The sequence below is a fragment of the Salvelinus alpinus genome, chromosome 20, assembly GCF_045679555.1.
Source record: "Salvelinus alpinus chromosome 20, SLU_Salpinus.1, whole genome shotgun sequence".
Classification (NCBI taxonomy): Eukaryota; Metazoa; Chordata; class Actinopteri; order Salmoniformes; family Salmonidae; genus Salvelinus; species Salvelinus alpinus.
In genome coordinates this window covers 46600358-46627920 of record NC_092105.1, presented here as the reverse complement: position 1 = coordinate 46627920, position 27563 = coordinate 46600358, and the positions used below count along the sequence as shown (strand labels likewise).

At 41.8% G+C, this 27563-nt stretch overlaps 1 protein-coding gene across 1 annotated transcript in view; it reads left to right on the top strand.

The window, feature by feature from the left end:
• The window catches only part of LOC139547004 (actin-related protein 3-like), a 35241-nt gene extending 11344 nt beyond the window's left edge, over positions 1-23897 (top strand). Inside the window, exons 2-12 of the mRNA XM_071356030.1 lie at positions 3245-3300; positions 3748-3860; positions 5954-6064; positions 7587-7682; positions 7920-8027; positions 8895-9038; positions 20337-20510; positions 21256-21348; positions 21568-21693; positions 21867-21950; positions 22807-23897. Of these exons, the coding sequence (XP_071212131.1) occupies positions 3245-3300; positions 3748-3860; positions 5954-6064; positions 7587-7682; positions 7920-8027; positions 8895-9038; positions 20337-20510; positions 21256-21348; positions 21568-21693; positions 21867-21950; positions 22807-22902 (1201 nt within the window). The 3' untranslated portion in view covers positions 22903-23897. The remainder of the gene's footprint in view (positions 1-3244; positions 3301-3747; positions 3861-5953; positions 6065-7586; positions 7683-7919; positions 8028-8894; positions 9039-20336; positions 20511-21255; positions 21349-21567; positions 21694-21866; positions 21951-22806) is intronic.
• The last annotated feature ends 3666 nt before the right edge of the window (positions 23898-27563 follow it).

Here is a 27563-nt window from a genome sequence, read left to right as displayed (position 1 = left end):
AGTAGGATAAGGGTACGGCTAAAAGCTATGAGAATTGGTCGCCTAGAGCTACTGGAGCAGAGAGTAAGAGGAGGTTTCTGGGGGCGATAAAATAGTTTAAAGGAATAATGTACAGACAAAGGTATGGTAGGATGTGAATACAGTGGAGGTAGACCTAGGTATTGAGTGATGATGAGAGAGATATTGTCTCTAGAAACATCATTGAAACCAGGTGATGTCATCGCATATGTGGGTGGTGGAACTGAGAGGTTGGATATGGTATAGTGAACAGGGCTAGAATCTCTACAGTGAAATAAGCCAATAAACATTAACCAGAACAGCAATGGACAAGGCATATTTACATTAAGGAGAGGCATGCTTAATCGGGTGATCAATAAGGGTCCAGTGAGTAGAGGTTGGTTGGGGTCGTGGCGATCCAGACAGCTGGCCGGGTATGTGGCTCTCGGTAGCAGCATGGGATGGAGGTCTGTTTGTAGATACCTCGTGCGTTTCCGTCGGTAAGTTAGTGGGGTTCCGTGTAGTGGGGTTCCGTGTGGAAGAGGGGATCAATCCAAATTGGCAGAATAGATATAGTGACCCAAGGAGAAAAAAAATAAATAAAAAATAAAAATAAAAATAAATAATAGTTGTCCGGTATGCTTATTCAGGTAGCAGCCGATAAGACAGCTAACGATTAGCGGGCCTCAGGTGAGCGTTCAGGTAACGTCGGGACGGAGGTGCCAGTTGGATAAATCCCTCGGGCAGATAACGTCGGCAGTCAGACGTGAAGGCCCGGTGGGGTTCCGTATCTGCAGCAGCAACAAAAGAAACGTGTCCGGATGGTGATGGAACTCCTCAGCTGGCTAGCTCCAGGATGATTTGAGTATGCTCCGGGGTCGACGTAAGCCAATCGTCACACGGTTTGCAGCTAGCTAGCTGCGAAGTCAAGGTGCAAGTGACCAGAGCCTGCGGCTGGAATCCGGGGAAACTGAGAGAGAAGAAAAGTCCCGGAATGCTCCGGTCCGAGTCGCGTTGCACAAAAGTGCCGGTAGATTATCGAGCTAGAGGAATAGCTGATGACCACAACACGAGGGCAGCTGAAAACCAACGCTAGCCAGCAAACCGGCTAATTTCGGGGCAGCTACAGATTAGCTTCTGGCTAGCTATCGGAGTAGCTACTGGTTAGCTTTCAGGCTAGCTTCTGAATTAGCCCCTGGCTGGCTTCCACGATGGATTTTCAGTTTGAGGTAAATATTACTTTTTAGTAATTGGTGAAGCGGGTTGCAGGAAAGCTTTTGCAGGAAAGCTTTTGTAGTTGAGTTCTTGGATAATAAAATAAATAAAAGATAAGTGAAGAGAGGTGTAAATATATATACAGGACACAAACAATACGGAACAGAAAAAGACGTCTGAACTGCTAAGCAACCTTGGGGGAAGATTAGCAGATTGGCAGATAGCAGGTTGATTGACATGTCGGACCCCGCGAACACTGGGCACTGGTCAGTACAACACAACCACCTCCTAGCCTAACACATAACACACAGCTGTCTGTGCGGGTCGCTACAATATATATATATATTTTTTAGAATAGACTCTGGTATACTTATTTAGTGTGTACACTGTTCCAAATTGTCAGAAAAAATTAAAATATTGTAATCTAACAGCAACTGTTTGGCACACACAATCCTCACGCAACGCTTGCTCCTATACCCTCCTTTTATACGTGTGTTGGATTTATTGATCCCCAGTAGTTTTTCCACAACTTCCGCAGATGACTTCCCCTTTCCCTCCTGAGTAACCATTTCGAGTTTCTTTTTCACGTCCGCCGCATCCATTTTGCTGTCACGTGTTCGGAGTTTGTTATAAACAATTCATTGAAGTGATTATGATAGGTTATAGGTCAAGCCCTATTGGTCACAGGCATGCGCCGCTTACATTTTTCACGTAAAGAGAGCAAGGGTTGAGGGAATAGGCAGTTCTTTTCCAAAACAAATTAGGGATTTCGTAAACAGAACTTTTCAGTCAGAAACATTAACAAACTACATGGCGTAAATGATGTTGCAGCTTCAGCACGGACAGCGCAATAAACATGTTCTGTGCTGTGATGCCTTTTCGCTGCAGTAGAGAGGAGAGCGAGACAACGTGCACCAGTCACACAGGTACTCGCTGTCATTGTTTTGAACACAGTGTGAACATCGTGTTCTTTCTTAAGTCATTTGTGTATTTTATCGATTGGTCGAAAGAACAGTACGACTCTCGGTCGACTAAGACTTTTTTAGTCGGGGACAGCCCTACCATATCTCTAACTAGTGTGTGTATCAACTAGGCTATGTCCTTATTTTTGGTTCATGCACTTTAGAGACTGCTACTGCCTCCTCCCAAGTACATGAACTGAAATACTGCACTGTTATGACTAGTAGTTACTTGCCTACTATAGTCTTTGATGCACACTGTGCTTTGGCACTCTTCAACAGTGTCCTCTATCATTCCCATGGGCCCTGTCCAGGAAACGATGGGAGAACAGAGCCACAGCCGCCGACATCTGGCTAGCATGTGCCTAGCAAAACGCCACTACACAATGGATCATAGAAAGGCCCATGAAATGTACTAGTATTTAAGCTAGGTTATGTTCCAAGTGTTACGTCTATATGTGGGAAAAATTTGGGAAATAGTTTTGACCACAACAAAAGACCATTAGATAGGTTTCCGGGTATGTGTGGGAAGTCTGTGCCATGCTAGCCTAAATGCCCACGCCAAGTTTTCAGAGATTTCTGCCGACTGCCAACTTTCAAACACTAATATGCCCATTTTTAATGATTTTGGCAGTTTCTGAACATTTTGGGTCTGAGCACTCTAGGCTTCATTATCGATCTGTGGAAGGCTTTAGCCTACTGCAAGTGAACTTCAAATGCAACACTACTGGCACTCAAACTAGTTGTAGGATGACGCTATGCTAAGATTTATACGTGTGTTGGATTTTGGGAAATGTATGAATAGCTGCTTTGATTCCAAATGCCCTTTTACACTCTTCCTATCGAAGGGTAGGCTATTCAGAGTTGAGCTGCAGTTGTTGGCTCTGATCCATGGAAGAACAGGGGTTGTATTGAAGCTAACCCAAATATAGTCTAGGCTTGCTAATATATATTTTTCCTTTTCTTTTTTACAAACTGGCACCCATACAACATAAATGTGCACAGTGAGCATGTGTTAAGTCTACCATGGCTGTTAAATCTAATGGTGTAGCTACCTTTTCGCTCTCTTCCAGATACACAAAGCTGGGGTATGCAGGGAACACAGAGCCACAGTTCATTGTTCCATCATGTGAGTATATCTGCCCAGACGATTCGCCTCACATAGAGGGTAGGCTTAACTGTTGAACTTGAACTCAGCCAGTGGTGATGTAAAAAAACGTTTTTTTTTTTATTTATTTTTTATTTTTATAAATGTTGTGTTGCCTAGACCAAAGTAATTTTAAAGCTGGTCAAGCAGAGAGCTAACACGGTTTCAAAGAGGAACCCTTTGGGGCCATGCGTTGGGAATACAAGTCCGGAGAGTGAACAGTGAGGACATAGTTCACTCTTGCACTTGGTGTTTGACTGAATTTGTGTCTTCTTTAGAGAACACACATAGTATCCCTAACAAAGCTCTTTCATCAAACACAGCCTTAGTCTAATCGATTCGCTCTTTCTCTTTCACGCTCCTTCTCGTGCTCTCTTGCTCTTTCTCTCTCGCGCGCTCTTGCTCTCTCCCTCCATCTCTCCCTCCCAGGTATTGCAATCAAAGAGTCAGCCAAGGTTGGATCAAGGACGGTCAAGGGGGTGGACGACCTGGACTTCTTCATTGGCGACGAGGGGATAGACAAGCCCAATTACGCCACAAAGGTACCAAACCTGTTGACTTGAAAAGGCTACAGGCCCACCCAATACAGTATATCAAAGCTCACATAAACCACAAACAAACCTGCCCAATGCCAACCATGACAGCCTAGAAGTAATTTTTATTTACAAGCCCACCAATTGGAAGTTGTCATGCAAGGTGTGTCACGCGGCCTGCAAGGTGTGTCACGCGGCCTGCAAGGTGTGTCACGCGGCCTGCAAGGTGTGTCACGCGGCCTGCAAGGTGTGTCACGCGGCCTGCAAGGTGTGTCACGCGGCCTGCAAGGTGTGTCACGCGGCCTGCAAGGTGTGTCACGCGGCCTGCAAGGTGTGTCACGCGGCCTGCAAGGTGTGTCACGCGGCCTGCAAGGTGTGTCACGCGGCCTGCAAGGTGTGTCACGCGGCCTGCAAGGTGTGTCACGCGGCCTGCAAGGTGTGTCACGCGGCCTGCAAGGTGTGTCACGCGGCCTGCAAGGTGTGTCACGCGGCCTGCAAGGTGTGTCACGCGGCCTGCAAGGTGTGTCACGCGGCCTGCAAGGTGTGTCACGCGGCCTGCAAGGTGTGTCACGCGGCCTGCAAGGTGTGTCACGCGGCCTGCAAGGTGTGTCACGCGGCCTGCAAGGTGTCGTGATAACTCACATACTGTGTGTTTAACAGATTCCTATTCCAAGGCAATATGGAAACCAGTATACTTCACGAGAGGCATCTGTCACAGCTAGTCACTAAGCCATGTACTGAATGAATGTTAGTGTTCCTAAGCCATGCAGGCCTACGAAATGTATGTTATTGTATGCTGAACAATAAAAATATAGATGCAACATGCAGACAATTTCAAAGATTTTACCGAGTTACAGTTCATGTCAGGAAATCAGTCAATTTAAGTTTCATTAGGCCTTAATCTATGGATTTCACATGACTGGGAATACAGATATGCATCTGTTGGTCACAGATACAAAAAAATAAAAATATGGGCGTGAATCAGACAACCAGTCCGCATAAGGCAGATCACCTTCGCAAAGAGTTGATCAGGCTTTTGATTGTGGCCCGTGGAATGTTGTCCCACTCCTCTTCAATGGCTGTGCGAAGTTTCTGGATATTGGTATTAACTGGAACACGCTGTTCTACACGTCCATCCAGAGCATCACAAACATGCTCATTGGGAGACATGTTTGGTGAGTATGCTGGTCATGGAAGAACTGGGACATTTTCAGCCTCCAGTAATTGTGTACAGATCGTTGAGACATGGGGCCATGCATTATCATGCTGAAACATGAGGTGATGGCGGCGGATGAATGGGACAACAGTGGGGCTCAGGCTCTCGTTACTGTATGTCTGTGCGTTCAAATTGCCATAGATAAAATGTGATTGTGTTTGTTGTCCGTAGCTTATGCCTGCACATGCATAACCCCACTGCCACCATGGGGCACTCTGTTCACATCAGCAAACCGCTAGCCCACGCGATGCCATACACGTGGTCTGCAGTTCTGAGGCTGGTTGAACGTACTGCCAGATTCTCTAACACAACGTTGGAGGCGACTTATGGTAGAGAAATGAACATGACATTTTCTATCAACAGCTCTGGTGGACATTTTTGCAGTCAGCATGCCAATGGCACACTCACTGAACTTGAGACATCGGTGGCGTTGTAACAACTGCACGTTATAGAGTGGCCTTTCATTGTCCCCAGCACACTGTGCACCTGTGTAATGATCATGCTGTTTTTAATCAGCTTCTTAATATGTCACAAGTATCAAGTGGAATGATTATCTTTGCAAAGGAGAAATGCTCACTAACAGGGATGTAAACAAATTTGTGCACAACATTTTTGAGAAAAATAGCTTTTTGTGCGTATGGAACATTTCTGAGATCTTTTATTTCAGCTCATGAAACATGGGACCAACTCAACTACGTCTTGCGTTTTATAATTTTGTTCAGTGTACTTGGTTTGTCACTAGGTCATGTCCTAAATAAAAGTTGGTGTACTTGAAGTTTCATTCAACCATGCACTAAAGTGTATGTTGGTGTACTTGGTGTCACTTAGTAATTTACTAGCCTTTGTGTTTGCCTGTGTGACTGACCTTTGACCTCTCACCCACCAGTGGCCGATCCGTCACGGCATCGTGGAGGACTGGGACCTAATGGAGCGGTTCATGGAGCAGGTCATCTTCAAGTACCTGAGGGCAGAGCCTGAGGACCACTACTTCCTGTTGGTAAGAGGCCCATGGGCCAAATGGGACATTTACGGAATAGGAAGAAACCATGTTGATGGATAGAGGGTAGGCTCTCTTTCCAACTTCATGGGAGAAACAAAAACCGGCTGTACTGTGGAACTCAAGGGCCTGAGTTGTGCACCCGTGGTTTAAAAAGTGATGTCATAAATGTCAAGAGACTTGAGGAAGTATGACGATATCGGCACTGTGAGCCATGTGAAATGGATCCGCTAGTGAAGGGAACTGAAACTAAATGTTTAAAACAGTCGGCCAAAATCTTTAAATTATGAGCTTTATCTCATTCTCTGTGAATTGGGTTGCATTTAAAGCCAGTGTTTGTGATCCATTAACACAAAGTTGACTATTCCTTAATAAAAGGTTGAAAATAGAGCCCATTTCAAAAGGACTTCTTAATTTAACCCTGACAGTTATAAATGCATTGTGAGGCTCTTATAATGCATTGTAACTAAGACCTGTTCTGTAGGTGCAAAGCGAGGAGTTTTACATGTAATTGAGGTGACGGTCATGGAATTTTGGATGACGTTTATTCACCTAAAATAGGTGAATCGAGGAAAAACTTTAAAAAATGAAGGTACTTCATTTGTAATACATTTGTAATATATATATCAAGTGTAATATATTACAAAAATAAAGCGAATTGGATTGAACATTTTGAAAAATGCTCAATTTTTCTTGAATCTTTAGCATGAAAATTTATACCAAAAAGTATTTATTTAATCCAAAATTAAATCTAGGATTGGCTTCCTATTTCGCAGAAAAGCATCCTTCACTCATGCTGCCAAGCATACCCTCATAAAACCGACCATCCTACGATCCTCAACTTCGGCGATGTCATTTACAAAATAGCCTCCAACACTCTACTCAACAAATTGGATGCAAACTATCACATTGCCATCCGTTTTGTCACCAAAGCCCCATATACTACCCACCACTGTGATCTGTACGCTCTCGTTGGCTGGCCCTCGCTTCATATTCGTCACCAAACCCACTGGCTCCAGGTCATCTACAAGTCTCTGCTAGGTAAAGCCCCGCCTTATCTCAGCTCACTGGTCACCATAGCAGCACCCACCCGTAGCACGCGCTCCAGCAGGTATATCGCACTGGTCACCCCCAAAGCCAATTCTTCCTTTGGCTGCCTTTCCTTCCAGTTCTCTGCTGCCAATGACTGGAAAGAACTGCAAAAATCACTGAAGCTGGAGACTCACATCTCCCTCACTAGCTTTATGCACCAGCTGTCAGAGCAGCTGGTGCTTAAAAACGTTAACAAGTCCATGTTACCGCTGAAACGGACTCTACCGCACGAATGCCCGGCCGTCCGGTCTTCAATCAGCTGTTCATTCCACACGCTAAAATAATTAAAAGGTCATAACCGTCGGTTATACGGTAATTGTGCCAGCCCTAATTGAGTGTCCATGTGGTTGTTATTAAACCTGATGCGGGTTGGATTAGTGTGTCTGTGTGTGGAAGTCTTAACTCCCAGGACTGTGGTGTCCTCTTGCAGACAGAGCCTCCTCTGAACACACCAGAGAACAGAGAGTACACAGCAGAGATCATGTTTGAGTCCTTCAACGTCCCAGGACTCTACATCGCAGTGCAGGTAAACGCTTAATCTCTGGGAACACAATTTTATCTAGCACACACACAGCCGATATGCTGTTAAACTGTATAAAACACAGACTCCGTAACTGCCCCTGCCCTCTGCTGTTTCATGTTGTGGTAAAGGATGTGGTCAATGACATTGCGGACTTGCTGATGTAGGACACGACAGTGTTGTTTTACAATGGTGTCACATTGATGCTGTTTTCTCTGTGTGTCCCCCCCCCCCCCCCCCCAGGCTGTCCTGGCACTGGCGGCCTCCTGGACATCCAGACAGGTAGGGGAGAGGACACTGACGGGGACGGTCATCGACAGTGGAGACGGAGTCACCCACGTTATCCCTGTGGTGAGTGGCACATCAGTTGCCCTAAGGACAGCCTTCTCACACATGACAGAAAATACAGATATATTACAAACACAGTATAGGGAGAGAACTTTTTGTAATGGGGAGGTACAATCTGAAGTGATTTGTTTGTTCCGTTACAAAGTGTTTGGATTCTGTGTGCCATACTGAACACATCCCTGGTTGTAGTGAAATGCTCCCTCAGCCAGACCTCTAATCGTTCAAGTTGAGGTTCATGCGTCTCAATACTTTTCAGTGGCCTCATTTGCTTGTCTCCTTTCGTATTTTCTGAACTGATCTTAAAAAAGACTGGATTGGTAAAAGCCAGGGAAAAGATTCATATTGTGGGTATGTTTTTTTCTTTTTTTTCTTGTCCATTTAGTTTCAATCAGTGCAGATGATGGAGAGGAAACTATGAAAGTAGGCCACTGTATACTTTTGACACACAGACTTAGGTAAAGAAGGAATTTCCTGGCAAGAACACAAGTTGTGCAATGGTGATTTAGTCACCATTTTGGTTTTAAACTGCCCTGCAGGATGTACAAGCCACTGCTTATTCATGGTCATTCAAGTTTGGTAAAGTATACAGTATATTCCCTCATACCCTTTTCACACTACTGAGACACATTTAAGCTGTACTGGCCTGGCCTTGTTACACATCCACCATATTTGCTGGAAACCATGCTGAAAAGGACAATGTGAAAATAAAATATCCAAGCCGTAAGTTTAGTTGAGCACAACAGTGTAAATCAGGAAGTAGAGTCATTTAAACATGTGCTTCTACGTTGACCTATTTATTCTGATATGCTGTGACATCACCTTACTCCAAGCATTGTGAACTCTGCCTCATCTGCCTTTGTGTTGCTATAGGCTGAGGGCTACGTCATCGGCAGCTGTATAAAGCACATTCCCATCGCTGGCCGTGACATCACCTACTTCACCCAGCAGCTTTTGAGGGAGCGGGAGGTGGGCATCCCCCCAGAGCAGTCCTTGGAGACAGCCAAGGCGGTCAAGGTAGGTTGCAGCGAACTACATTTCCGATCATCCACCACTCCTCTTATTACTAACCACTGTACTGGTTCATAGTATAGTCAAGGAGCCAATCCTAGACCAAATTTTAACCCTAACTGTATCCCTGGTTCTCTGAGGCAAGTTTTTCCAGAATGTTGAATTCTAATTGAAATGATCCTGTGTTGTCTTAGGGCATTTTCACACAGAAATTACATACTCTGTTGCAGTTCCGTAGGCCAACAAAATACTGTATGTTTCGCTTTCACAAGAACAGTTTCGGGGACGATTTACAACATATTCTACATGGTATTAGCATACTAGCTTGGCTTGACTACAACAGGTCAAAAGTTCCATGCAAATCACGCTACTGCATCACAATACCTGTCACTCTGGTCCCGGACTGACCACTCTGGCAGAAGTCGCACTGTTTTGTCTTTCTGGCACTAGTCTACTAGTCCCATTTTATTGGTTTTCAAATCATGTAGAGGGCTTGGGCTGATGCACAATAGCAAACAAAGCTCATGTAAGTCAGTTTATAACATTCCATAATTGGTTACTCTGAGAGTTCCTCATATTGACATTGGCTGCGGCCACAGGACCTAAAAAGCAATTCCAATTTCTATTACTAATAGGGATAGAACAAATGGGGCAGTTCCATGCAATCTTATAGCCATACTAGGGCTGGGCGATATGGTCAAAATATCATATCACGGTATTTAAAAAATATATATAATTGGACAGTATTTTATGGTATTTTATGTTGTTGAGTAATGAAAGTTCAACATTTGCTTTATGAGTAGTGTGTTACCGTAGTGTGGCAAGACATACATTCTAAGTGATTTCAACGGGTGTTTCTCCATTCTGATTGTTTTATACTGTTCAATTCAACTTCTACCTAAATTAATTTACAGCAATTTCTGCATTTACAGCACTCATTTGAGATCATTTCAACACTGCTACATGATATGGGCAAACAATCTAGACCTTTTTTAAACTAAATGTTGCAATTTGACTTGCAATTTAGAGCAAAACACTTGTGTGAACTGTTTGAATCATGGAAATAGAAGGATTATTCTAATTCTATAGTAATTATATAATAGTGGGCACTTTGTATACAGTGTTGTTTGACATGACAACAAATGAAAATGTCAGGGAGGAGTTATTGTGACAGGGTAGGAACCAAAGTGTTGATATGCTGATTTCTACAGCGTTTCCTAGGGCACCCTATAATCTTTGGCTATATTGAATGTTTTTCTTCGCTACTTCATGTAGCTAACGTTCTTGCTTTGCGTCTTCCTCTTTGATTTAGAAGATACTGTTGCACAAACATGCTGATTTAGGTCTACGTCATCGTTGGTATTATCAGGCTGTATAGCTAATTACGTTTGCGTTGACTCAGTACATTTTATTAGCGATTAGCATTAGCGGCTAACAACATTCAGGCCCAATTTGCTAAGAAAATAGAAACTAGCTGTTTGCAGATGTAAGAAACACAAAGTAATAGTGTAATTATAGAACGCTAGTGGGTTTATATTAAGAAGCAAAGTGAAAACGGCGTTATTGTCATCAACATTGTTGCATGTGCTGCATTGACCGTGCAGACTGAACGAAAGTGTCTCGTGGTCGAGGAATAACAAATGTGCTCCTTGAGTGACGGGGCGGGGCTCGGTCTGTGTGGAAAGCGGCATGGAGAGCGATGACTCGAGTAGCAAAGTAAACTACAAAAATGGACATTACACACGGCATATCACATTTAACAAACCAAACATTTAAATACCGTTATAGAAGGTAAAGTAAAAACCCAAACCAGTCCATGCATCAATAACGGTATATCGTAAAATATGGTATACTGCCCAGCCCTAAGCCATACGAACTATATCCATATCAACCGACAGACAGGGTCTGCAACCGCCTACTGGAAGTAGCTTGTTTGAGTTGGAGACTCCGTGTGACATTAAACATCATAAAGGACTTGGGTTGATGCATCTGAACATTAGGAGCTTACTTCCTAAACTGGATTACATCAAGATCTGGGCTATGCAGACGAATCCGGACATTCTGGTATTGACTGAAACTTGGATCTCTGGGGACATTCTGGAATCTGATATTAATATTGAGGGTTATAATGTGTTCAGAGCTGATAATCAGAGTAGAGGTGGTGGTGTGGCCATTCTTATAAAAAATAATTTGTCTTTTTACTGAAATCTATTCCCCTTGCCAAAAAATGTGACCTACCATCTTTAAGCCTTTGTCTGCCATAGGGGTCTACCGTCCTCTCTCGTCTAACCTTTGTGCACTCAAGGAGTTAACTAGTTTGTTGACGTCTTTTACTAAATCAGAAGTTATTATCCTGGGTGACCTAAATTGTGTAAAAGACGCATGTAATGATCTAAACCTAACCCAGCTGGTGACTAATCCTACACGGACCAACCCTAAAGATCCTTCAAAGTCAACTCTGATTGATCTTATTTTAACGAATACACCAGAGAAATATATTTCTACTGGTGTCTTCACCCAAGATATTAGTGACCATTGCCCACTTGTTTGTGTTCGAGATCGAGAATACAAAAATCTAAGCCTCGTGTCATAACAAAGTGGAACTTTAACTTCAGTGAACAGGCATTTTTACATGATCTTTATTTTAGTGACCGTGATTGTATTTTATCCATTCCTGAACCTGATTTTATATTTCAGTCTTTTTGCAGATGTGTTTAGTACTATTGTGGATTATCATGCTCCCTTCAAAAAAATAAGGATTAAAAGGTAGATCGAATGTCTGGTACACTCTGGAATTATCAGAAGTCATTCATAAAAGAGATGATGCTTGGGTCAAGGCTATGAACACAGGCTTAGGCCCAGACTGGCAAGCTTTTAAGCAACTGAGGAATCATTGTGTAAGACAAATTAGTAAGGCTAAATCTGATTATTTTGTTACCTCTTTTTCAGATTGTAATGGGAACCCAGTTAAATTCTGGAAAAATGTCTACTCCCTGAAGGGTTCTACTTCCTCCTCTCTGCCACAACAAATTATTCAGACACGAGCCTCATTACAAAAAAATGCCATCATTGATGCATTTAATCACCATTTTATTTATCTTTGAAAGAACTTTTAAGCCTATTCACAATGATATTGGGCTGGATGCTGATAGGGGGGTTTGCTGAATGATCAGAGAAATTATCGTCAAAGCATTTCTTTTAGGCTATTTACAGAAAAATAAGTCCTGGATGCTTTTCTAGCAATAGACAACAAAAAATCCACAGGCGCTGGCCAATTTGGATCCCAGTCTGCTTAAGTGTGCAGCTCCCATCATGTTTTTCCAATAACCCACATTTTTTATTTAATATTGTTATCAGGAAATATTCCAAAAGTATGGAAATCAGCTCTCGTGTTGCCACTTCATAAGGGCGGGGATAGTAGTGATCTTAATAATTATCACATCTTAATAATTATCACCTCATTTCAAGGCTTCCTTGTTTAGCTAAGCTTTGTGAATCCTTGGTAAATGTACAATTTTGCTATTTTTTTTCTTTCTGAGAAATGTATTTTGAGTGTAAACCAATCAGGATTTAGGCCTGGGCATAGCACTATTACAGCACCACTTTAGTTGTCAATGATCTTGTCAGTGTCTTAGACACTGCAATTAAATGTGCTGCTTTGTTTGTGGATCTGTCAAAAGCATTTGATACTGTTTATATTGATTAAGTTGTCCTCGATAGGCCTGAGCTCTGACACCTGTTCATGGTTTCATGATTAACTTAGTGGCAGAACTCAGACCATTGTGATTGATGGGGTTAACTACGAATTTCTTGAAATACATAAAGGTGTTCCAGAAGGGTCGATACTAGGACCTGTTCTTTTCACTATTTATAGTCATTTTGTTAATTGTAGATTTAATCTATATGCAGATGATCCTATTATGTACGCAATTGCCCTGACTGCTGACCTGGCTACAGTCTGATATTGCAGTTGTGCAGGAAGCCCTTACAGATTTTAAAACTCGCGCTTAATAGAGTACCACAGTATGAGTCATAATACCCATAAAACCTAGCAGTCAAACTAAGAAATGGTTCCAGTTGTTTTTCCACAATTCATTTTGTTGAAAAGTCACCTTGTTCGTGAGAGATTTACATGGTTATTATATGGTACTTTGTGACAATGGCGCCGACAGAGGGCTGCCTCGATTCTTGCTCTTAGGAAACTTTGCAGTATTTCGTTTTTTTAATGTATTATTTATTACATTGTTAGCCCAGAAAATGTTTTGTGTTATTACATACAGCTGGGAAGAATTATTGGATATCAGAGCGGCGGTCGGGAGTAGGCCTAGGCTACTAAGTGACTGTGAGTGAAGAGCAAAATAATCCTAACATTTTCACACCCTAATTCTAGTCTAACCAATACCCAAATGGAGATTCAGTGAAAATAAAAATCTCATTGCTTTATCAAGACCAGTCCCCATGCATGTCTCAGAGCAGCACAAAACGGTGCTGAAATAGTTGACCACACACAGTTAGGCTATTGCTTCAAATCCTATTATAACAATTGGATGACTTTGGGTGTTCCAGTAAGCAACAATCTGTTGCCTTCATTAGCCTACTTTATTCAAAATGTTCTGTTATTCAGTGATATTTATTCCCATAGGAATTCATTATGGATCCATCCAGATGTGTTTAGAAAACAGTGCATTTGGTGGACTCAGTAAGAGTCTATTGTCCTGCTGATAGCCCATCAAGGGTGAAAGGCGTCTTTTGTATTCTTAAATAGAATATTGTTCAACGAGCGTTTTGTACTCATAAATTCATATTTTATGAATCTTGGCTTAACAAGTCTGTATAATTCACAATGTTAAAAAAATAAAATAATGTATTACCTTTATTTAACTAGGCAAGTCATGAAACAATAATGCAATGCACCATCATTTGCTAATGTCCTCATTATTCAGTTGAGGAATGAGTCTTTAATAGATGTCGGAGATAGACGTCACCAAACGCTGCATAAATATGTTTTACATATGACTGACTATCAACGTGTAACCGTTTGAATCATTGCGGACTGTCGTCTACATTTGACATATCTCATGAAATCCCATGGTAAAACAGAACGGAGCTCTTCTAGATTCTCTGGGGACAAACGCATGTATTTGTATGTATGGCCGATCATGTAGGAAGCGCATCGGAACGAGGGCCTTGGGGCTACTGACGAGGTGTCAGACAGTGGAGAGGGTGAGAGAGGGGCATCACCTCGGCAAGAGTCTATTGTCCTGCTGATAGCCCATCGAGGGTGGAAGGCTTCTTTTGTATTCTTAAAAGAACTCCAGCACAGAGAAGAGAAAGGACCCTTAAATAATTCACGAATGCATTTGACTGTTTTTAATATTGGCCATCAACCAAAAACACAGAAGCTGGCTTGATGAAAACGATGTCCATTTCTCTGTTCTCGTCTGTTCTCAAAATCATTTTTGAATGGTAAACGTGTTAAGGGTGGAGTTTGGGGCGGGGTGAGGTGAGGAGTACTGGAAAGGTGTGACTCCAGGTTACAATAGACCATAAGTATACAGCAGAATGCCGATTGTCCTCACTTTGATTATGCTGTAACATTACTGTAGCACCATGACCAGGATCTCTATTCATTTAAGTGAGCAGATTGGGGCTTTCAGGGGGAATGGAAAATCTACTGGAGACATTTCAAAAATACTGTTAGACTTGGGGATTATGTAGCTGAGATGTACAGCAGTTGAAATAAACATCTGCATTATGAAAGATTATTTTAAACATTTTATTAACGAAAGCATAAAGATGTTGATGATAAAAATACTGCAAATTATGTGCTTTATCAGACATTTTGCGGTTGCATGAGGTTGGGAGTTAGAAATGTAAAACTTTAGAGTACTTAATACACTACTGTAAATAAACACAGCATCTACTGTGGTACAAATATGATTGAATTCAATAAAAAAAATCGCACAATTTTCAATGTTAAACTAACAAGTGGTTGCCATGGTGAATAATCCAATAATAATTGGTATAACGACTCAAAGAACTCAGAAAATTTAAATACTTGAAGATCAATAAAATGGCCCTGGAGGTCTAATTCAATTTAGAGGATTGGAGGATTCTAAATTAATATCTAAGGGGCATTTTTTGTTAGGACGAATCTGGTCTGTGAGAATATCTAATAAATTAGCGTCCTAACTCACCCTTGTGATAGTGTGGCGCAATGGCCGAATGCCACCATCTACCACTAACGGCCGCGGCATAAGCTCAAAACTTTTAAAGGAAGAACCACTGTAGCTCAGCATTCAACACCATAGTACCCTCCAAGCTCATCAATAAGCTTGAGGCCCTGGGACTGAACCCCGCCATGTGCAACTGGGTCCTGGACTTCCTGACTGGCCTCCCCCCAGGTGGTGAAGGTAGGAAACACCTCCACTTCGCTGATTCTCAACACTGGGGCCCCACAAGCACGCCTTCAACTCAATCATCAAGTTTGCAGATGACACAACAGTAGTAGGCTTGATTACCAACATTGACGAGACAGCCTACTGGGACGAGATAAGGGCTCTGGGAGTGTGGTTCCAGGAAAATAACCTCTCACTTGATGTCAACAAAACAAAGGAGATGGACTTCAGGAAACAGCAGAGGGAGCACTCCCCTATCCACATCGACGGGACAGCAGTGGAGAAGGTGGAAAGCTTCAAGTTCCTCGACGTACAGATCACTGACAAACAGAAATGGTCCACTCACACAGACAGTGTTTTGAAGAAGGCGCAACAGCGAGAGGATGAAGATGTACACTCGAGCATCCCGTCGGGCTGTATCACCGCTTGGTACGGAAACTGCACCGCCTGCAACCGCAGAGTTCTCCAGAGGGTGGTGCGGTCTGTCCAACGCATCACTGGGCGCAAACTACCTGCCCTCCAGGACACCTACAGCACCCAGTGTCACAGGAAGGCCAAAAAATATCATCAAGGACAACCACTCAAGCCACTGCCTGTTCACCCCGCTATCATCCAGAAGGCGAGGTCAGTACAGGTGCTTCGAAGCTGGGACCGAGAGACTGAAAAACAGCTTCTATCTCAAGGCCATCAGACTGTTAAATAGCCATCACTAGCATATTAGAGGCTGCTGCCTATAAACATAGAATTGAAATCACCGGCCACTTTAATAAATGGAAAAGTAGTCACTTTAATAATGTCTACATATCTTGCATTACCTATCTCATATGTATATACTGTATCCTATACTATTCTACTGTATCTTATTCTATGCCGTGTTGACATTGCTTGTCCATATATTTTTATATTCTTAATTCCATTCCTTTACTAGATTTGTGTGTATTGGGTATATGTTGTTTAATTGTAAGATATTACTGCACTACTCCTCGGATGGTGCTACAATTGAGTCCATGCATACAAATGACGTGAACTTTCTACTGAAGAATGTTTTTTTTTATTGTGTTTTGCTTTTTGTGTAATGTTGTGTATATGAATGTGTAGTTTAATGTGTTTTATTGTATTTTTATGGGTATTGTGGTGCTATACAGGACTCATCTGGAAAATAGACCTTGGTCTCAACATTGTCTCCCTGTCAAAATAAAGGTTAAATATATTGTGACTGTATGAAGGCATGCGCCCCAACAGCATTCCTCTATCAACCACTACTCACACAGTTAAGATTTGGTCACTGTTTGCACTTAAAGTTGGGAAGTTGACTGAGTATATGAAATAGTGCTAGCACACCTCACAATGTTTTATGAAATGTAAATAAAGAAAATACTAAACCAAGATGTCTAAAAGAGGATGTGAAATGTTCACTTTGCCTGTAGTGTGTTGACTTGAACACTAGGTGGAACCCTTATTCCACCGGAAAGTTTCATACCTCAACGCAAAGAACAACATCACTTGATATTCAAACTGCTCTTTTGTGAAGAAGTTTGAAACGTGGGATACATAGACGTGGTTGTGTTTTTGATTGTTTTGTTCCGTTTACAATTCAAGATAGACCGCTTGACTCCCCTGGTGTTTCTTAGGGTGTGCTGTTCCCGTTAAACCCATGCTCTTAATTGCTGCTCGTTTTTACCAGAATCCATTGTGATTCACTTCGCTTCCTTTTATCCAAAGCAGTAAATGTTTATTGGAAGACTCATCTAAAATCCTTGTTGGCCCTTGTGTTGAAGATAAGTGTTTGTCTCGGGGTGAAAAACAATTATCAGGCTTTTCATCCTACTGAGACTTGACTACAATTGGTCGCTTGGTTTGTATTCAGTGTTCTTGCTCTTGGAAAAGAGCTATCCAATCGTTTGCGTTCATATCTACCAGAACGTGTGTTATGGAGAATTAAGTGGAGTCCTGGGTTTTTTGACAAAATTATTTAGAACGTAATTAGGACCAAAATCATTTGGGTCTTAACAAGGCTGAAATCATTCAGGTCCTTCATCAGCAACGGCTTAATCGAGGAAGAAGAGTCACTGGTCTCAGGATTTAACCAATATGTTTTTACCTCCATGAGTTGATTTGCTCATCAAGATAAATCCTAAAACTTAAAACGATAAATAACTATTGAACTTTTTAAAACTCTCAGTTCTGCTCTGTAAGACCACGCTGGCCCTACATGATGTAACATGCAGTGAGCTCCAAAGTATTGGGACAGTGACACATTTTTTGTGTTTTGCCTCTGTACTCCAGCACTTTGGATTTGAAATTATGCAATGACTATGAGGTTGAAGTGCAGATTGTCCGCTTTCATTTGAGGGTATTTTCATCCATATCATGTGAACCATTTAGAAATTACCTTACTTCCTGTACATATTCCCTGCATTTTAGGGGACCAAAAGTATTGGGACAAATTCATTTATGTGTATTAAAGTAGTAGAAAGTTAAGTATTTGGTCTGAGATTCATAGCACCCAATGACTACATCAAGCTTGTGACTACACATTTGTTGGATCCATTTGCTGTTTGTTTTGGTTCTGTTTCAGATAATTTTGTGCCCAATAGAAAATAATGGTGTTTTGTGTGATTTTTGGAGTCACGTTTAATTGTAAATAATAATATACAGTGGGGAGAACAAGTATTTGATACACTGACGATTTTGCAGGTTTTCCTACTTACAAAGCATGTAGAGGTCTGTAATTTTTATCATAGGTACACTTCAACTATGAGAGACGGAATCTAAAACAAAAATCCAGAAAATCACATTGTATGATTTTTAAGTAATTAATTTGCATTTTATTGCATGACATAAGTATTTGATACATCAGAAAAGCAGAACTTAATATTTGGTACAGAAACCTTTGTTTGCAATTACAGAGATCATACGTTTCCTGTAGTTCTTGACTAGGTTTGCACACACTGCAGCAGGGATTTTGGCCCACTCCTCCCTACAGATCTTCTCCAGATCCTTCAGGTTTCGGGGCTGTCGCTGGGCAATACGGACTTTCAGCTCCCTCCAAAGATTTTCTATTGGGTTCAGGTCTGGAGACTGGCTAGGCCACTCCAGGACCTTGAGATGCTTCTTACGGAGCCACTCCTTAGTTGCCATGGCTGTGTGCTTCGTGTCGTTGTCATGCTGGAAGACCCAGCCACGACCCATCTTCAATGCTCTTACTGAGGGAAGGAGGTTGTTGGCCAAGATCTCGCGATACATGGCCCCATCCATCCTCCCCTCAATACGGTGCAGTCGTCCTGTCCCCTTTGCTGAAAAGCATCCCCAAAGAATGATGTTTCCACCTCCATGCTTCACGGTTGGGATGGTGTTCTTGGGGTTGTACTCATACTTCTTCTTCCTCCAAACACGGCGAGTGGAGTTAGACCAAAAAGCTCTATTTTTGTCTCATCAGACCACATGACCTTCTCCCATTCCTCCTCTGGATCATCCAGATGGTCATTGGCAAACTTCAGACAGGCCTGGACATGCACTGGCTTAAGCAGGGGGACCTTGCGTGCGCTGCAGGATTTTAATCCATGACGGCGTAGTGTGTTACTAATGGTTTTCTTTGAGACTGTGGTCCCAGCTCTCTTCAGGTCATTGACCAGGTCCTGCCGTGTAGTTCTGGGCTGATCCCTCACCTTCCCCATGATCATTGATGCCCCACGAGGTGAGATCTTGCATGGAGCCCCAGACCGAGGGTGATTGACCGTCATCTTGAACTTCTTCCATTTTCTAATAATTGCGCCAACAGTTGTTTCCTTCTCACCAAGCTGCTTGCCTATTGTCCTGTAGCCCATCCCAGCCTTGTGCAGGTCTACAATTTTATCCCTGATGTCCTTACACAGCTCTCTGGTCTTGGCCATTGTGGAGAGGTTGGAATCTGTTTGATTGTGTGTGGACAGGTGTCTTTTATACAGGTAACGAGTTCAAACAGGTGCAGTTAATACAGGTAATGAGTGGAGAACAGGAGGGCTTCTTAAAGAAAAACTAACAGGTCTGTGAGAGCCGGAATTCTTACTGGTTGGTAGGTGATCAAATACTTATGTCATGCAATAAAATGCAAATTAATTATTTAAAAATCATACAATGTGATTTTCTGGATTTTTGTTTTAGATTCCGTCTCTCACAGTTGAAGTGTACCTATGATAAAAATTACAGACCTCTACATGCTTTGTAAGTAGGAAAACCTGCAAAATCGGCAGTGTATCAAATACTTGTTCTCCCCACTGTATGTTTCTAAACTCTTCTAAACTCTTCTATGCTACCATGACTACAGACAGTCCTGAATGAATCATGAATAATGATGAGTGAGAACGTTAGAGGCATAAATACCCCCCCCCCCCCCCCCCAAAAAAAATGCTAAACTCCCCTATTGTAATGGTGAGAGGTTAGCATGTCTTGGGGTATGATATTTTTGCGTCTGACTTTCTCACTGAACATTATTCACGATTCGTTCAGGACGATCCGTAATCATGGTAGCATCCACATTTTAACGTGAAAGCGTTTAATATTATATTCTTATTTACATGAAAAGTGGCACAATACATTATTTACCATTTTTATTTCTGAGAAACAACCAAAACAAACGGCAAATGCATCCAAGTTTGTAGAGTCACAAGCTTGATGTAATCGTTGTGTACTAGGATTATGGGACCAAATAATAAACGTATTACTTTTAATACACAAATAACTTCATTTGTTCCCATACTTATGGGGGGGGGGGGGTTACAAAAAGGGCTGTAATATATAAACGGTTCAACCTAAATGGATGAAAATACCCTCACATTAAAGCTGTATCATTTCAAATCCAATGCAGCCAGTTACACTGTAGTTAAGCATCCACTCACGCGTTGTCTTCCATGTCTTTTTACACCAGGAGCGGTTCAGCTACGTGTGTCCGGACCTAGTGAAGGAGTTCAGCAAGTACGACACGGACGGCTCCAAGTGGATCAAGCAGTACACCGGCATAAACAACATCAGCAAGAAGGAGTTCACCGTCGACGTGGGCTACGAGCGCTTCCTCGGCCCTGAGATCTTCTTCCACCCGGAGGTTAGCAGTGAGCACTTTGCTATTTAAACGGCTGCATAGCGAGAGGTTTGCGCTATGCTAATCACCTAGCATACTATGAGTGGGAGATGTTCCTCTTCAGTGTCATCCCACATTAGCATAATGTTAGCAGAACTCTGACTCCCCAGGTCTCTAGGTTAGAGTAGCTTAAAATGAGTGGTTAGGACCGTCATAAGTAGGGTACTACGACACTGAAAGCACAGATGACCTATAAACACAAACTACAGCCAGAAGATGAGTTGTGCAGTTAAGAGCTGCAGAGGCCAGAGTGAATGATGGATAAAGACGTCTTTTAAAATGGTTAAGGTGTTATTTTAAGGTTACGCTATGCAGAAATTGCTCCGCCATTTCCTGGTTGCTAAAAATCTAGTAGGTTGCCTAATTTCAGTTTATGTAACAAAATAAGCTAGTATAGTGTAAAGAATCATTGTACCGTCTAAACCGCTGTGAAATATATTTTCCATAACCAAAAATGTTGTTTCAGCTGTTGTACAAACACGAAAGTAAAAGATAAACTTAAGAACGGGAAGCATAGAAATAGGACAGATCTACTGCTTCTTAGACTTGCTTTCAGGTAGAATGATAGCAACGTGAGTTATAGATCTATGTGAATTTGGTCAGGTCGACCAAAAAGTGACATATTGCCACTTTAAGATATTTATCTGTGAACGTAGGCGTGTACACACTTTTAAACTTTCTCACACTCTTCTTCCTCAAACTCCACCAGTTTGCCAATCCCGACTTCACCCAGCCCATCTCTGAAGTTGTGGACGAGGTTATCCAGAACTGCCCCATTGATGTCAGACGTCCCCTTTACAAGGTAATCATATCCCTGAACTACATAGATATTGGTTGAAAAACCACATCCAATTAATATCCAATCAGCACTTTGGGTTTGACTTGTACAGACTTATCGGTTCTCTGGGCCCTTTCAATATTGTGTGTGTGTGTGTGGTGTGTGTGCTCGAGTTGAACCCTGTTTTGTGTGTTAGGGCATGTGTTAACCAATCTTAACTCGACACGCTGTGTTCTTCTCCAGAACATTGTGTTGTCGGGCGGCTCCACCATGTTCAGGGACTTTGGGCGGCGTCTGCAGAGGGACCTGAAGAGGACGGTGGACGCCAGGCTGAAGATGAGCGAGGAGCTGAGCGGGGGCAAGCTCAAGGTGAGAGCAGTCCCTAGTCATGGAGATAATTGTGGTCCCCGCGAGCTGCTCCTGTTCTTATTGTTTTTTTCTCTAAGTTGTAACCAGCTACAGTTTTGGCAGAGCATTAGGTTAATGTAGGAGGTAAGACATGTAAGATCTTTATTTGTGGTGTTTTGCTTTTGCCCTGTCAGCCCAAACCAATCGATGTGCAAGTCATCACTCATCATATGCAGAGATACGCAGTGTGGTTCGGAGGATCCATGTTAGCCTCAACTGTAAGTATCACAAATCCGTTTTGCCGTTCTGTAGGTAACAAACGGTACTAAAACTAAAATTGTGGAAATTAGTATTAGTTGTTCTATGGCACACATTTCCTGTTATAAGGAAACCTCTTACTTGGCACATAGTAAAGCAACTTAACGACTGGAAATGTCATTCAGAAAATGTTATTTTCTATGCCATCTGCGAAACTTGCCTCCCTAAAAATGTATTAGTGCTGAAAGGTTACTGTCAGCACTTTAGTTGAATTTCAGTGATTTGCATTGTCAGCATGATTACTGCCATGTAGTGCTTACTTAAGGGCATGCTGTCTTCCAGTTTCCCTGTAACTCAGTTGAAATGCAAAAGTAATAAAAAAAAAATATATATATATCCTTTTAATTGAATATGAAAGGGAAACTCCCATAATGTACTCGGGAGCATCCTTTGACAATGTTTCGGGAGGTTACAACATTGCATGACTCATGGATGAGCCAACCGATTGGCACTTTTTTTTAGAACAGGAACTCTGGGACTGTAATGATGTGCCTGTGAAGTGGGTTGTCATCAGTGTTAGATTTTACAGCACAGCATTACAGACTTTTAGTCTTGGGTTATCCAGGGCATCATGTATTTGTTTCTGTTTTCTGAAATGTCCTTTTGGTTTGTATGGTTGAGATGTGCATCTGAAACCATGTTTTTAAGATGAAAAAAAGGAGGGAACCTCTCTGCACAGCAGGGTGTCCGAGTTCCAGGTGCTGGTTTTGACAGGAACAACTAGTATTCAAAAACAAGAGTCAAAACCGCACTCAAAGGTTGTTTGTCTTTTATTCAAATATGCCAAATATCAACACGTTGCGTTCTCTTTTCTAGCCCGAGTTCTACCAGGTATGCCACACCAAAAAGGACTATGAGGAGATTGGCCCTAGCATCTGTCGCCACAACCCCGTGTTCGGAGTCATGTCTTAACTGTGGCCCTCCAACATCCTAATGGTTAGACCGGTTTGGGTGGGTAGGGGTTGGGAGGGGAGACAGTGGGTCAGGGGTGGTGAGTTTGTGCTTTTTGATTGCTTGTTCACTCTGGATGTACAGAACGAGAGGCGATACAGATTTTTTTTTATGAGAAAAAAAGAAACAGTCCGGCTGGAAAATGTATTGTGAATGTTCCTTTTTTTGTTTTGTTTTTGTTTTCCAAAATGAGGGAAATATGGTTTCTAAACCAAAACAATAAAAGATCATTTCCGGATCTGTCAAGCAACATGCAGAAAGCTAAACGATGATGGTAAGGATGGTGGTGGTAGATGTAATGATGATGACAAACAACATTGATGATAATAAAACCAGAAGTCATAAAACATTTATTTATGTTTAAAGAACATGAGTCCGTGCAATATCTGACGACTCAAGATATCGTTGATCATGCCAAGGTTATAGAACATATTAATGTCTTCTTTATTTTCCATTACATTTTTCTGCTTCAAATGCACTTCACTTTGTGTATCACAGCAAGAGCTTGTTTATATTTCGTAAAGGTTTTTTATATGTAAAACTTGGGAAAATTGGGGAAAGTTTTTATTGCATACCAGTATCAGCAAGTGACTGTTTTAACCCACAATGCAGCTTTGATACGCAGTATTTTCTTAAGTTAGAAAACTCAAATGTTTCTCCCTCATCATTCCCCCATTGTCTGTCCTTGCTATTCTCCCTTTAATTCTACATTAACATTAACACGCCTTCGCTTTCACTTTCGACCATGCCAGATTTCCTCTTCTATGTCTTAGCGAAAGAAAATAAAACTATTCATGAAATAATAACAATGAAATTGAAAGAGAATGACTGTCGGACCAGTATTGTTAGCCTAGATTTGTTTTAAAATTAAATACCAAATTATAAAAAAAAAAAGATGTGATTTGTTTATTTAATGCCTCGCAACATTCCAATAAAGGCTCAGATTTGTTTCTTAAGTGGGCTATCGTTTTTTTTTTAATGATTAGCATTTTTGTTGAGGTTTCAAACAGAAATTAAAAGCACGGACAGCAAATGCAGTCAACACTCCACAATGTCATATAAAGATCTCCAGCCTATGATGAACAAAAAGCGAAAAGACTGGAATATATCAATTTTTGACTGGGTTCTTGTTTGCCGTGTCTCAAATTTCGTCCAGTGCTATGTCACTGGTTCATGTGCAATTGTATATTTTCATAAATCTTAAGATTATATTTTTATATAGTTGATGGAATTCGATGCTTTATTTAGTGTGGGATGTGACTGACATGCAAAACAAAGTCTTTACACTTTTGCAGTTTTACCCAGAAGTCAATCTTTTCATTGGAGCCATTGAGTTGTCATTTGCTAGGGATCCTTGAGAAATGTCACATTAGCATGTATCGCCCTGTCCCATTCTGTCTTGCGGTCTGAGCTCTAAGCACTGCCAAATGTGTGACATGTTGCTGAGTACAAAGCACTTTGGGTTTGTCACTGGCATGAAGTCTCACAGGTCGAGTGCAAAATGATCTAGGGAAATGCGCTTTCACACCCTCGCACACCGGAAACTTTTTCTAACATGCATTCAGAGACTGCAAGACAGGAGAATGGGATAAGGCTTATGTCTCCATCAGGAAGTGATGCCAGCATTAGGCCATGGCCACATTGGGATTTCGTGTTGAAGAATTTGAGGGAGCCCATGTTTTTTTTCAATGGGAGTCATCCGTTACCGGACAACCAAGATTATTTTCCGAAGACGAAGAAACCCACAAACGAGCCGTCTTTTCGTGCGAACTTGTCAGAAGAAAGATGAGATGAGTTATACTTTTGAATATACAATTTTATCTGTGTTCATTCATCTCAGTGTGGCTGTGGCCTTAGGCCAGAGACACACTGAGATGCATGAGCACTTAGTTGAAGTTGGAAGTTTACATACACTTAGGTTGGAGTCATTAAAACTTGCTTTTCAACCACTCCACAAATTTCTTGTTAACAAACTATAGTTTTGGCAAGTCGGTTAGGACATTTGTGCATGACACAAGTCATTTTTCCAGCAATTGTTTACAGACAGATTATTTCACTTATAATTCACTGTATCACAATTCCAGTGGGTCAGAAGTTTACATACACAACAATGTTGACTGTGCCTTTAAACAGCTTGGAAAATTCCAGAAAATGATGTTATGGCTTTAGAAGCTTCTGATAGGCTAATTGACATCATTTGAGTCAATTGGAGGTGTACATGTGGATATATTTCAAGGCCTACCTTCAAACTCAGTACCTCTTTGCTTCACATCATCGGAAAATCAAAAGAAATCAGCCAAGACCTCAAAGAAAATTGTAGACCTCCACAAGTCTGGTTCATCCTTGGGAGCAATTAACAAATGCCTGAAGCTACCACATTCATCTGTACAAACAATAGTATGCAAGTATAAACACCATGGGACCACGCATCTGCCATACCACTCAGGAAGGAGATGCGTTCTGTCTCCTAGATATTAACATACTTTGGTGCGAAAAGTGCAAATCAAAAACACCAACGGACCTTGTGAAGATGCTGGAAGAAACGGGGACAAAATTATCTATATCCACAGTAAAACGAGTCCAATATCGACATAACCTGAAAGGCCGCTCAGCAAGGAAGAAGCCACTGCTCCAAAACCACAACTGCACATGGGGACAAAGATTGTACATTTTGGAGAAATGTCCTCTGGTCTGATGAAAGAAAAATAGAACTGTTTGGCCATAATGACCATCGTTATGTTTGGAGGAAAAAGGGGGAGGCTTGCAAGCTGAAGAACACCACCCCAACTGTGAAGCACGGGGGTCGCAGCATCATGTTGTGGGTGTGCTTTGCTGCAGGAGGGACTGGTGCACTTCACAAAATAGATGGCATCATGAGGAAAGTAAAATTACGTGGATACGTTGAAGCAACATCTCAAGACATCAGTCAGGAAGTTAAAGCTTGGTCGCAAATGGGTCTTCCAAATGGACAACGACCCCAAGCATACTTCCAAAGTTGTGGCAAAATGGCTAAAGAACAACAAAGTCAAGGTATTGGAGTGGCCATCACAAAGCCCTGACCTCAATCCCATAGAAAATTTGTGGGCAGAACTGAAAAAGTGTGTGCGAGGAAGGAGGCCTACAAACCTGGCTCAGTTACACCAGCTTTGTCAGGAGGAATGGGCCAAAATTCAACCAACTTCTTGTGGGAAGCTTGTGGAAGGCTACCCAAAACATTTGACCCAAGTTAAACAATTTGATGTCAATGCTACCAAATACTAATTGAGTGTATGTAAACTTCTGACCCACTGGGAATGTGATGAAATAAATACAAGCTGACATAAATCATTCTCTCTACTATTATTCTGACATTTCACATTCTTAAAATATAGTTGTGATCTTAACTGATATAAGACAAGGAATTTTTACTCGGATTAAATGTCAGGAATTGTGAAAAACGGAGTTGAAATGTATTTGTCTAAGGTGTAAACGTCCGACTTCAACTGTATATGAGGTACATCATTATCATTTTTTTTCTGTCAAAAGTACAACTGACGAGTTGCATCAGCTAAAAAAGGGACTGTTTGTGCTATTTTGTCGGACATTCATCTCCGTTGAATTCCATTTTCGATGACTGCTTGAGGAAAAATTTTTCCTACCTGTGGGTTATTTCAATCCTTCAAGAGAATCAAAGCCACCATAAACTATCAGTGTCTGCGTGTACGTGAATGCATAGCCCTTTGGCGAAAGACAATATGGAACCAGACGGCTTACACGCAAGTGGACTGGAGGCTGGAGGAGATTGGAGACTGCAGGGGCCTTTTAGTGATGTCCACTCAGAGCAAATACGAGTGCCTAATTAGTCACTTAGGCAAGGTAGTTGGTCTTGATCTCAACTTATTTTGCTTGTCTAAGGGGGAAAAACTTGGTGCACCACTTGGTGTTAAAAGATTCCGCTCTAATGTAAGATACCTTCGACACAGGCAAATTACACCACAATTCAAAGTAGAAACTCACTGTCAGCTCTCATGCATTGGTCCTGAAAACCAAATCAGAGCTAACTTGAGCATGAGCCTGTTCTTCACCAATGAAAATGGTTTGGAAAGGAAATCATTGCTGTTCAAGAGACCCATAACTGGTTGTGGTAATTACAAAGAAAAGGATGAAGGGAAGGCAGGATTTCAGTAGCACTTTACATAAACCTATTTATTCCTAGCTGTAATATAAAGCGTTACCAGAATTTCCTTGGCTATCTCACTCCAAGTCTTGCTCACCAACCATACACACCTGGAAGCCTGGCAAGGGAGACTGAAACTACCCCAAAGGGCAGGGTTTCAGGATATTCCTGGGTTTTAGCGTTAGTGCAACGGCCCCAATTACACCTGTGAATGGCTCGTAAGTGCTTCAGTTTCACTTGGTCGGCAACTAGGTCCTCATCGGCCAATGAGTTTAGAAGAAAAAAAACATGAGCATACGGATTCTCCCAGCACTGTAGCAGGACAAATAGAGAGTGAGCTGAGAAACGATAGCCTCATTTATATGGAGAAGAGGTTTCTTCTTTGAGCACAGGTAATAGGTTCCTGCTCGAAAAAAGGAACCTACCTATTCAAACAGCCTTATTTCGCAAACAGAAAATCAATTTC